Source organism: Lissotriton helveticus, chromosome 3_1 (assembly GCF_964261635.1).
Source record: "Lissotriton helveticus chromosome 3_1, aLisHel1.1, whole genome shotgun sequence".
NCBI classification, from domain to species: domain Eukaryota; kingdom Metazoa; phylum Chordata; class Amphibia; order Caudata; family Salamandridae; genus Lissotriton; species Lissotriton helveticus.
The window spans coordinates 982,662,758-982,674,893 of NC_136061.1; the positions used below are offsets into that span (position 1 = coordinate 982,662,758).

General features: G+C 46.3%; 1 protein-coding gene across 1 annotated transcript in view; it reads left to right on the forward strand.

Annotated features, from left to right (window-relative positions):
- MCM3AP (minichromosome maintenance complex component 3 associated protein) overlaps positions 1-12,136 on the forward strand; it is a 642,417-nt gene that overhangs the window by 177,206 nt on the left and 453,075 nt on the right. The window contains exon 7 of the mRNA XM_078681440.1: positions 8,372-8,511. Within this exon, the coding sequence (XP_078537566.1) occupies positions 8,372-8,511 (140 nt within the window). The remainder of the gene's footprint in view (positions 1-8,371; positions 8,512-12,136) is intronic.

A 12,136-nucleotide genomic window follows, 5' to 3' on the forward strand; every position in this document is an offset into this window, starting at 1 on the left:
ATATTTCAAAACAATGAATCCTCATTATGGCAAGTGTTGACACGGTCGCGTTTCGGCCTTCCAGCAAATCTGGCCTCTTCAGGACAGGGTGATAAAGAACTCCAGGAACTCAATCCGACGGCAACAGGCAACGGGTTTCTCACAGGACACCAACTACTTAAATACAGCTGGCCTGTGTATGCTGTCACTGGCATCCGGCTCGGGGTAATCATTATCTCAAAAACAACTAAACTCAGCGTTGGTCACTCATTTAATATACCACGGGCCGCCATCATGGCCAAAACATCACCCTGAGTAGTAGCGGTGGCACGCTGCTTGAAAGAAAAGGTTGCGGCCAACTCGGTCTGCCTCCGGGAATCACTTGCTGCCAGTTCGGGCTGAAGACCGAGGCAGCGCGACGAGGGAGTGTGATGTGTGGAGAGCAGTGGGACGGAGCGCAGAAGCTGCGGTTCTGACCAGAAGGGTATGCCTAAACTGTCTATAGTAGGGCTTGGCGCAGGCATTGGGACAGGCTGGTAGACCACAGGCTGGACTTACTAGTGGGATCTGCCATTAATCACAGCATCGATACAAAAGTACGGCCTGAGGGAGTGGCATGAATTTCAGTCTCCGAGCGAACAGGTGCTGAAGACAGATGGCGGGCACGGCTGGGTCCCGTGACCAGAGCGGTGAGTGTGCGAGCGTGAGAAGGGGAGCACACTGGTGTGTGAGGGGTACCCACCATAGGACAGCGGCTTGGTGGGTGAAGGGCAGTAGCACACTGACGGGACAGTGGAAATCCGGGGTGAGGCTTGGAAAATGTACAACATACGCTCATGCCCACAGGGAGGAAGGAAAACATGGCGGCTTCTGGTGTGCGCAAGAGAAGGAAGGCCCTCGTTGATGGACATTACTGTGCGGGATAACTATTGTCTCATGAGCCTGTTCTATTAGCGAGACTGATAACCAAGGTCTTGGTGTGCAGGGAGGGAGAGGGTGGCTGCTAGTTCACCACTGGGAGTTGGGGTGGGAGGGGGGGAATACTGGGCCACTGAAAATAGTTGCTGGACTGAGGTCATACAGACGTTGAGAGGCTGGTCCAGAACATGCCCGCTGAACACCTTGGTAGGGGGACTGGTGGCGGGCTGCTCACATTGTTGCTGCTAGGTGAGTTGTGGGGTCTTGCTTGGTGCCTGGGTCTGCCCTGCTGGAGATTCGAGACAACTGGTGTACACTAGAAGGCCTTGCTGTACAGATCTGTTCCTTGCTGTACAGATCTGTTCCCTGCTTGTGCTCGATTTTCTTGCCTCTGTTCCCTGCTTGTGCGCGATTTTCTTGCCTCTGTTCCCTGCTTGTGCTCGATTTTCTTGCCTCTGTTCCCTGCTTGTGATCGTTTTCTTGCCTCTGTTCCCTGCTTGTGCTCGATTTTCTTGCCTTTGTTCCCTGCTTCTGATCGTTTTTTTCTTGCCTCTGTTCCCTGCTTCTGATCGTTTTTTTCTTGCCTCTGTTCCCTGGGGCGTTACTGGGCAGAGATGGGCGTGTGGCTGACCTAGACTGAGGGATGTCTGTGTGTGTGTGTGTGGGGGGGGCTCTGTGTGTGTGGGGGGCTCTGTGTGTGTGTGGGGCTCTGTGTGTGTGTGGGGCTGTGTGTGGGGCTCTGTGTGTGTGTGTGGGGCTCTGTGTGTGTGTGTGGGGCTCTGTGTGTGTGTGTGGGGCTCTGTGTGTGTGTGTGGGGCTCTGTGTGTGTGTGTGGGGCTCTGTGTGTGTGTAGGGGGCTCTGTGTGTGTGTAGGGGGCTCTGTGTGTGTGGGGGGGGCTCTGTGTGTGTGTGGGGCTCTGTGTGTGTGTGGGGCTCTGTGTGTGGGGGGGGCTCTGTGTGTGTGTGTGTGGGGCTCTGTGTGTGTGTGTGGGGCTCTGTGTGTGTGTGGGGCTCTGTGTGTGTGGGGCTCTGTGTGTGGCTGTGTGTCTGTGTGTGTGGCTCTGTGTGTCTGTGTGTGTGTGTCTGTGTGTGTGGCTCTGTGTGTGTGGCTCTGTGTGTCGTGTGTGGCTCTGTCTCTGTGTGTGTGGCTCTGTCTCTGTGTGTGTGGCTCTGTCTCTGTGTGTGTGGCTCTGTCTCTGTGTGTGTGGCTCTGTCTCTGTGTGTGTGGCTCTGTCTCTGTGTGTGTATGTGTGGCTCTGTCTGTGTTTGTGTGTGGCTCTGTGTGTGTGTGGCTCTGTGTGTGGGTGCAAATGCAATAGGTCTGGCATTTGCGAGAGATTAAGCTATTGGCATTGTAAATGACAATGCCATTTATTTATGTTTTAAAAACAAAAACAAAAATGTCATGAGCAATGCCAATAGCTCTAACTTTAACAATGCAGAGACCATTGCATTGTAAATTCTTGTTTTTACCACTTTTCTGGATATGTCTCCAAAGAAACCTTTTTTTCTTTTTTTTTTAAGCAATACATTTTTAACATTGTCATGGTGATACATGTTGCCAGGATAGTCTGTATCATGCTTGTACATACAGTGCTTGTTAAATGAAGAGGCAAACTTTGGTGCCTACAGCCAGATCACAAATCCTGGGCCTTTATAGAGTGCTAGACTATGCACCCGAAGGCTATCTGAGAGTGTGCCATGAAGCTCCTGGCTTCTCGACACTAGACTCTGCAACCTCTCCAGGCCCCATTAATGAGGTAGGTCACAGACCTGCTCTCCGAGTCGATCGCACTGGTCATCGATGCGCTCCAGACTTCATTGAAGAAGTCCCATAAAAAGAAGTCCGAGAAGTCGAAGCGTTTTTGATGTCCCCGCTGCAGTCATATTCACTGGACAGGGTGCAAGAATGTCCAGGTCCTGCTCCCATGTCGTTCCTGTGGAGCATGGGTCTGCTCTGCGGCTTACCAAGTTTCCCAGAGTCTGAGTGACCCTCACCCAGTGTAAAGAGTTTTATGAGGCCATGCACCTCCTTTTTGGGTGGCTGGATCCTCTGAAGCACCTTTGGATGCCTTACAAGATGGTCCTTGACTGTGTTTCCGCCGGTGGGTTTGCCCTGCGCCTCATTCGGGCCCTCTGGTTACACTCCCGGATCCGGAAAGAGGCTAACTGGTATAAGGAACTGCCTGATGCCAGACATTGGTCTCCTCTCCCTCTTGTGGCTAAGGAGGAAGGGGGGCTCCTTTACAATGGTGGTGCTTAGACTGGCTGAAATCTTGGACCTTAAGCTGCCCCCAAAGGAAGTCAAGACAAACATCTGGTGGAGTTAATCAGGGTAGATGTTAGAGTGCAGAGATTCCCGTGGCAAAGTCGGTTGGAAGACCGGGTCTCCCTTTACGCAGGTGATGTGCTCCTATATGTTCAGAGGCCTGAGACCACTATGCCCTGACTGATTGAAATCCGTTGACTGTATGGTGACAAGACTGGCCTCTGGGTGAACTTTGAGAAGTCTGTTTTGGTGCCAGTGAAGTGAAAGATGCGAGGAGAATGGACAGACGCTAGACTCCAGCTGGTGGGAGATAGTTTCCACTACCTAGGTATGACTTTGGCTTTCACCCAACAGAGATATTGGGATTTAAATGTGGCATATCTACTTAGTAGGATCAAACACAACTTTGAGACATTGGCATAATTGCTGCTGACCATAGCGGGTAGGGAAGCATATTGGGGCTTTTCTATGGACCAAAAAACCCGAGAGTATAATTTGATAAGTGTTGAATGCCCTCATATGAGATGTGACTGGATTAGGCAAATGTTAAAATATATACTGCCAGGCACCCCATCTGGTGCCTGTAGATAACTGGCTCTATGAGGACAGATAAGACCCGGCTGATTACCTAAAACACAACCTTCTTGATTTCTATTTAATTCTCAGCTTAATCTATGGCAAGTCACCACTATATGCACTCCCTTCTGTTACCCACCTTCCCCCTCCTTTGATAGGATGCAGTTCTAAAACACATGCACTGGCATTGGAAGTTGACAGCGGCAACCCTGCTGTGGCAGGGCACTTGGTTGTCTGAACCAGCGGGACAAGACTATTTTGCCAAATGGTTCTTGATAAGACTCTCCACCCTGGGAAATGTGTGCAGGGGCACTGCTATGGGGCCCTTCCAAGACCTGGTAGCTGACTTCCACCTTCGTGGGTCACAATTCTATTGCGCCATCTGGCAATCCTTAGCCATATATTAAGACAAATTTGCTTCCCTCTCAGCATACAACCCCTTAGAATGCTACCTCATACTCGGAAGTGGGCATCTCCTCACTATAATCACTAATTAATAACTCCCCTGACTCCTTGCTCACACTCTGGGTACAATCGGAGGCAGATTTGGGGGTCCTCGTGGGTTGATGCCAAGATGGCGCCTGTCAGTTGGCGATATCAATGCGTTTTTTGTGTAATACAGTTTAAATACCTCCATAAAGTCTATTACTCTACAATCAAGATTCTGGCAAATGTGAAGAACAGCGATCCTTTCTTGCCTCAGTTGCGTCTCTTCCCTTGTGACCTTTTTTTACACTGCCTGAGAGTGCTCAGTGATTGGATGATATTGGACATCCATTAATGACGTGCTGGAAGATGTGCTAAACATACCTTTAGACTTGGTCCAAATGTGGCTCTGCTGGGTGTGATAGACTTGTTGGGGGGGGAAAGGAGGGGAGGGTCAGGGTACTGGCACTTTGGTAGCTATGTGAAACTTAATTTCGGAAAGGACCAATGGAATGTATCGGTGTGTGGCCCTTGAGGAATTATTATACAAAGTTCACGTTGTACACAAGAAATACTTTAAAATATGGTCTTCTTGTACCCAGGCAGAGACAACTCTAGGGTAGACTGTGAGCTATTCTCTCACTGTTTATGTTGCAGTATTGATGGGGATCTTGGGTGGGTCATGAGGATAGATATTTACAGTGTATCGCTGAATTGGTGGAAACTACATGAGCTACGGCACTAGTTGTATTTGTAAATGTCATGCTCTTATATGCAGAAAATCAATAAAACGAGTTATTAAAAAAAAAAAAATCGTGGCAGGCACATGAAGGTGACAAAGCCAACCAATGGGCAGGCTCTATAGTCACTGTAAGCTAATAAGTCTTGCAACAGACAGCACATGTAGACAAGATGTAACAACCATCTGCAGTGTCATAGGTCTTGCGTTTACGCATTTTGAGCTATTGGCATTGTAAATGGCAATGCCTTTTATTTATGTTTTGGTTTTTAAAACATAAATAACAGGCAGTTTCATTTACAATGCCAATAGCTTAAACTCTCGCAGATGCGAGACCAATTGCATTCCAAGTGCTTGTTTAAAAGTGTGTGTGTGGGGGCCGGGTGGGGTTGCAAACATAAGGTAGTAGAAGGAACACAGACTGGGAGGGTGTGACGAAGCAAAACTGAGGGTGTGGGTATGGGGAAGCAAAAATGATGGCGGGAAGGGGCACGAAGAGCATAGGGAAACAAACGATAGACAGTGCAATGTGGCGGGCAGGGGAGAAAAGCAAATGAGAGAGAGCAACGTTAAGCTGGGGGAGCTTTGCTCCTCGGCTCAGATTACCTTTATAGGTAATCTGAGCCGAGGAGCAAAGCACAGCGAGCTGCTACTTTGGAAGTTGAGGACTGCTCGGTAAAGCGTTCCAATACCTTCAGGTTGGGTTTGCGATTTCGGTTGCGGGAGAGGGTGTCCAAAGAGACATTTGAAGCCAAAGAGTCTTCCTTTTTTGGATCCCTTTCACAGAGGAACAAATTAAGAAAAGAGGATAAGAGCCCTTTGTTAAAGTCATGGTTTTTATCAAGTGAGCGGAGGAGCAAACCTAAAGCATATTCATGTTTAATATAGATGTTTGGTCTGAAAATAAACATGCCAGATCTAGTGGAATTTATATCGCGCACCTTTCACCTCCATAAAGGCATTTGCCTCCTTCTGTCTCCCATGGTCCCTGAAGAGCTCCCCGTTTGCTACGAGTTAAACAAGCCTGAGGTCACAACTGCGCATGAGAGAGCCTCCTGTAGTAAGAGAAACTCATTAAAGAAAATGGTGCTACTGTGTAACAACCGAAGTAAAAGGGCCAGTCCTCATGGGAGGTTACAAATGAATACAAGGTGGTACTAAGGAGGGACTAACAAGCCTAATAATGAATCAGAAGCTAGCATTTACGAAGGACAATGATACACACCAATGACAAATATGGGCAGAGAGTGTGCGGGGCTTCAAGTACATACTCTAATACAGCATGGCTCGCAGAGCAGCGCATGCGCTGCCCTGGCTCGACCTAAAAGGGTCATCAATGCGCAGCTGCATCAAGGAGATGAATACATGTGTGACAGCCACACTGAACATCAGGAATCATGCAAGTGGAAAAACAGCATAATAAAGAGGGGAGTTCTCACAAATGGAATCCGAATGCTATTCTGAAGAAAGTTTTAAATTCTCTCATAGACATATCTAATTACTGGACATAATGGCAATTATAGGCTTGCACATAGAACACATTATTATCTAGGGGAATATCCCTAATTATCTATGTGTGGTGGGGACAGTGCAGGTGTGTGAGGAACAATGATTTCAACAAGTGAAGTCTGAATCGCCTTTGTTGATGGAACATTACTGGGGAGAAGATACAGAACTGTGGGGAGTCTTCAGCAGAAGCAGAAAACAGGGAAGGTATGTTGAATCAGGTCATATAGCCAATTCTAAATCTTTATTGAAGAAATAATAAAATATTTCCCTCACTGCATCTGACTTTTGTATTTATTAAGTACAAAGCCCATCTGCCAGAAGTGCTTAAGATAGTATGCAGCGGTACAGTAATAGTAACATCTTTTTTTTTAAAATAACAGATTTTATTGATATTTTTGGTGGTAAATCACGGCCAGGATGGCCATTCATATACATCAAATTATAGTACATTACAGAGTAGTACCCATATTTCAAAACATCAACAAAGGCATAAAAGAAAACTAATAAGGCAACTCTGGCACACGAAATGCACCGCTCCCCACCCGACAAAGAATATCTGTTGAGCTTGTTATTGTGGCAGGGTATGCTAGCCGTCTGTATGTCCGTGGCTACATGAACGTATTTCCTGCTCAATTGAGGATTCTAGGGGTTGTGCTGAGGGCAGGTCTGTACCCTTATATTCAGCCCAGCGCAATCAGATCTTTCCTTCCCCATGAATTTGTCCATGGCCTGTTTCCAATCACCCACCCATGGTGGAGAGGTCCCCTTCCATGGCTGGGCTATGTCCCACTTGGCCAGCGTGAGCCCCAGGAAGAAGAGGTGTTGCTTGTATCTGTTTCCCCTAATCCCATCTGTGCTATGTAAGCGGAACCATTTGGGATCCAGGGCAAGCCGACAGGACGGGGATTGTTCTAGGCTGAAGGTTACGTTACGCCAAAAGAGCTGAAGTGCCCGGCAGCTCCATACTGTGCGTCCTCCTCCCTGCATCTGAGGCAGGTGGAGGATGGAATGACACCCATACTCCAGAGGCGGGACCTCATGTAGTACGATCTATGCACATATTTAAATTGGATTGTGGTATTGTGTTGCAATGATGGCCTGACGGGGGCTTGCCAGAGGCTCTGTCCAGTCGTTGTCCGTGAGATCTTAAATGTCCCCTTCCCACATCGTGCGTAACGTGCCAAGGGTAGTTTGGTTATGTGTGATTAGTGTTTGTGGGTGAACCTCCGGTAGATCCACCAGGGTCCGTATATGCGGTGTCAGTGCATGTCTAAGTTGTAAATATCTATAGAATTGGCTGCAGTGAAGAAGATACTCTGCTTGTAGCTGTTGGATGGACTTGAGTACCGTCCCTTGCATTATGTCCCCTACTGTAGAGAGCCCGATAAGGTCCCATGCGCGGAACCTTGGCACTGTGGCGACCTTTATACCGCACTTCTGCTTTTTCCAAAGGCTGTAAAAAAAAAAAATTTCACTTTTATTCAATTTGATGACCTCATAATGGTGGAAGACTGAGAGCAAATTTTTTGACATTCAGCACAAACAGTTCAATTCACTGAGCAAGCTAATTAGCTGAACATAGGGGTGTTTATTTAATGATCAGATATTGATACTTGGCGCAAGTGACAAGATTGTGCGTGGATGATATGTTGCTCTTAAAAGGTGTGTATATTGTATACATATTTACACCCACATGAATGTGCTGTTACTGTGTTCCTTGTCCTTAGCTCCTTGATCTCTTATTCTTTTGCTCATCTTCTCAGCTGCATCATGCTGTGTTATCTTGATCCTCTGTTTCTGCCTTTGCTATTCTGTTTCTTGCCGCTTAGCTCTTGACTATGATTTTGTTGCTCAATCCTCTGCTTCTTGCTCATCACATCCATTGCTGGATATGTAATTCTTTTTCTTGTTCCCTTAGCTCTTGGCTTATTCGTATGTTACACCTTATTTTTCAGCACGGGTGAAGCGTACAGACCTGGATCGGGCTCACGTTTTTGTTGGCACTTGTCCAGATATGTGTCCTGAAAAGGAGAGGTACATGAGAGAGACCAGGAACCAACTCAGCATATATGAGATTATCCCTGGAACAGACAAGGTAATTACATCAAGAAACATCTATCTGTGGACAGCAGAAACACCATTGGGATGTTCCTAAGCGGCTATTTCCCCTTATATTCCAAATTTCTGTCACCAGCCCTCTTCACTCTATAATACTCCACACAAACAGCAGTATCTATAAAATACTAATCTTAATTGCATGACCCCTCCAAACAGTATGTAATGTAACTTGGACGGAGCTCATTTCCGCTTGTATAAATGATGCCAAAGTTAGAATTCACTAATGGAGATGTGCGACTTCGGCAGATACTGAACAGTAGATCTAGTGTCCCAATTCAAGAGCACATACATATCTAAGGTGTGAGATGTACATAGTAGAATGTAAGAGTTTGTGATGAGATAATTTGTCACCATCAAAATAAAAGATAGAAGGGCAAGCACACATAATTATCAAAGGTTTTTCTTTTTTCCTTTAAAAAAAAAAAATCTTTTTATTGAAAAATTAAAGAAACAAACAAGGCAATAATTATCAAAGGTATTTAGTTACAAAAAACATGATAAGAATGATGTAACCGGTTGTGGAATAGATACCTTAGTATAGTGAAGAAGTCCCATTGGGTGGATTAAAGTTTGGGTTTTAAACAAGCTAAACAGTAGTGGGCAAAAAAGAATCATAATGTATGATATTTTTGTTTTACTTTTTTATTTTTGGAAATATCACCAGAGATGTGTCAAACAGAAGGTAGTAGCACAACATTTTAAGCAGATAGACAATTGACCTTTGCCTGATCGGTGTTGGTAATCTGATCCAGTCTGATTTTTGCACCCAAATGTTGAATTGCACCAATAATGTTTTCATGTCTACTACCAACTACAGGTTAGGATCTTTGCTCTGCAGGAAGAAATGATGTAGAGTAGTAGTTAAAAAGAAACAAAACAACTGCCTCAAACTGAAAGATATCATATTGAACTGTACTATCCAACTAAATCTATGCCCCCATGAGTGGTTCAATTTCATATTCATCAAGGTCTGTCTCAAGGAAATGTGCCAGGGTTCTCTTTCTAATTGATATGTAGACCTGTTGTTGCACCAGTTAGGAAAATGCGAAGATTATATTTTTCAGTGTTAGGAAATGGTAGCTTCTGGCTCTATTTTCTTGGTGTTGTAACTGTAGAATATTGGCAGTCCTATAGATAGGAATTTGTTAATGAATGTAGTATTCTTTTGTTACCCAGTTGTACAGTACAGAAACCTTTTGATTCTGGGTGTCTGCAGTTTAAACAAGTTTCTTCCCCTGCAGAAGTTAATTATGCTGTTTTCAGGATGCCATAGGAGGGCCGCTGTGAAATGAGCCGTGACCTCTGCTGCACCGAACAGGTCATCGTCCATGTTCAGTGAGGAATTGATGACCCTGTACGCCAGGAGGAGCAGGCGTTAAAGAGAATGCCGTACTGAGTGGGCCATAGTCCATGTGCGGTGGAAAGCCTGTGACTCTGTATGTCTGGTGGGACCGACATGAAGAGATAGCCGTGCTGAGTTGTCGGTAGCCCATGCAAGAAGTTTGACCTGGTTGGGATAGTTGTCGGAGGAAAGAGACCTCTCTGTTGACCCCTATGGGTCTGCGAAATGACTGAAGATCAGCGTCTGGACTTTCTTACTACCGGCCCACCCCCCCAACTTGGCAAGGACCAAAGAACTTACCCAGCTTGAAGGAGCCATGAAGGATATCCGGTTGATGCGGCTGCACCACTGCATGTGAGGAACTTGAGGACCGCTAAGCAAAGCCCGTCTGGGCTACATGTAGAGAACTTACCAGAGACAACCGCTGCAACTCTAGTGCCCACAGAAGGGGCGCCCTCAGGGACTCTGGACGCTCTGGTCCTGCAGGTGTTGCTAAGACTGATTTAGGTTCAGTTGTCCCCAGGGGACATTGCTTGCAAGATAGAGCTTCAGTGCTGGAACACATTTTACTTTAATACAGAGTCGGAATGGGAGTCCTGAGGCTCTGACTATTAGTGGAGCTTAACCTGAAGGTCGCCTATAGTGAATGGGGAATAAGCATTACCACTAGAGTTAGGAAGGAGTGTGACTCAGGACTGCCTAGAAACATTAGAGCTCTGAACTCAGGGGACTGTAGAAGTTGTTTGTGAATTTGATATTTCCCTTTTTATGTTGAGTTTTGAGACCTGTTGTATATACTGTGTATATACTTCTTTGTGAGCCTAGAGCCCACCCACTGCTTTTCATTTGCTTGTTTGTGTCCTTTAAAAATCCTTGCTTCCAAGTGATTCATATTTGCTATTTTTCCCTCCGTTTTGTCAGTTGTTCACTCCCAAAGAGCAGTGCCCCCAGTACTTGTACCCTTCCACTTGTCACATTGTAGCATCTGTTTAGGGATTATTTTGTCACCTAGAGCATTTGACAGAGCGCTAGATGTTTTCAGTAAATCTGAGGTCCTAATCTGTAAACGGGCTGCAAATCATGTTCTTATTATGTTACATTGCTGTGCATTCATAGACGGAGCCTGAGGTCAAATGTTAGAGGCTGTTCTCTGAGGGTGCCTGTTTCCACCCCTCGTCTACGCTTTGAAGCACCTGAGCTGCACCTGCCACCCTATTAAGTGCCGTGCACACTGCCTGGCAGAACATATAGTTCCTCGTATGTTTACAGCCCGCTTCTTTTGCCTCACCAGCGTTGTAGAGAATACATTCCCGATCATGTCGAGCACTAACTTGCTTCACTGCTGACGTCACCAACTGGCTATGCTGATCTTTGTTACGAAGAGGTGTATGGCGTTACAGGGGTGGTTGTTGTACTGGCCAGTTTCTCATAGCTGGAGCCCTTGCCCAAGATCAGTGTTGTTTTTTAGGAGTCGCTACAGGTGACCTTACTAGAGATCTGTTTAACAGTAGACTGAGCTATGAAATCCAACTCCCACCAGCAGCCATATTGGGTGAGGGTACCTCCAAAGTGTCCTACGGGGAGATTTACTAAGCTATGCTACACTAAGATGGAGCGTTCCATTCCACCCCACGGTCCTGTTTCACGAATGTGAACATCAGCTTTGGTGACGTCCGGTCATGGTGCTGCGTACACTGCTCCAGCTGCTGCAGAGACAAACCTACACCTGACTATCCCACAGGGATGGTCTGTACCTTGGTTTCGCAGGGCTTGTGCTTATGACCGTGTCAGTCCTGCAGTTTGGAGAGGTGAGTACAGATCCAGCTGACGGGGCATGTGGCAGAGAGTACAGACCAAAGACTTGAACAGTACTGGACTCCGGGCAGGTTATGTTTACTGGCGACCTTATTTACAACTCGTGGGATTTCCATTTACAAGCTTTGTTATCTGATATGGGCGGGTTGTCCTATTGCTTCAGCTCAAAGAGAGACTCCAACTCCCAGACTGCAGTGTTTTCTTAAGTGGAAGTGGCAGTGGCAGTAACTTGTAATTACGTTTTGTATTGCCTCATCCGTGGCGTTTTCTACTATTTCTTTAGCTGATATTTTCGTAGCCCAGTTCAGTCTGGTGCTGGGCCAAATATACTGCTCAGCTTTCATTTACAGCAGGATGGAGCTGGAAACATAGTGCTTCTCTGTGTTCACTGTCTTCACCCAGTGGGAGGCCACGTGATGAGTTCAGATATTGCGTGAGATGCAGG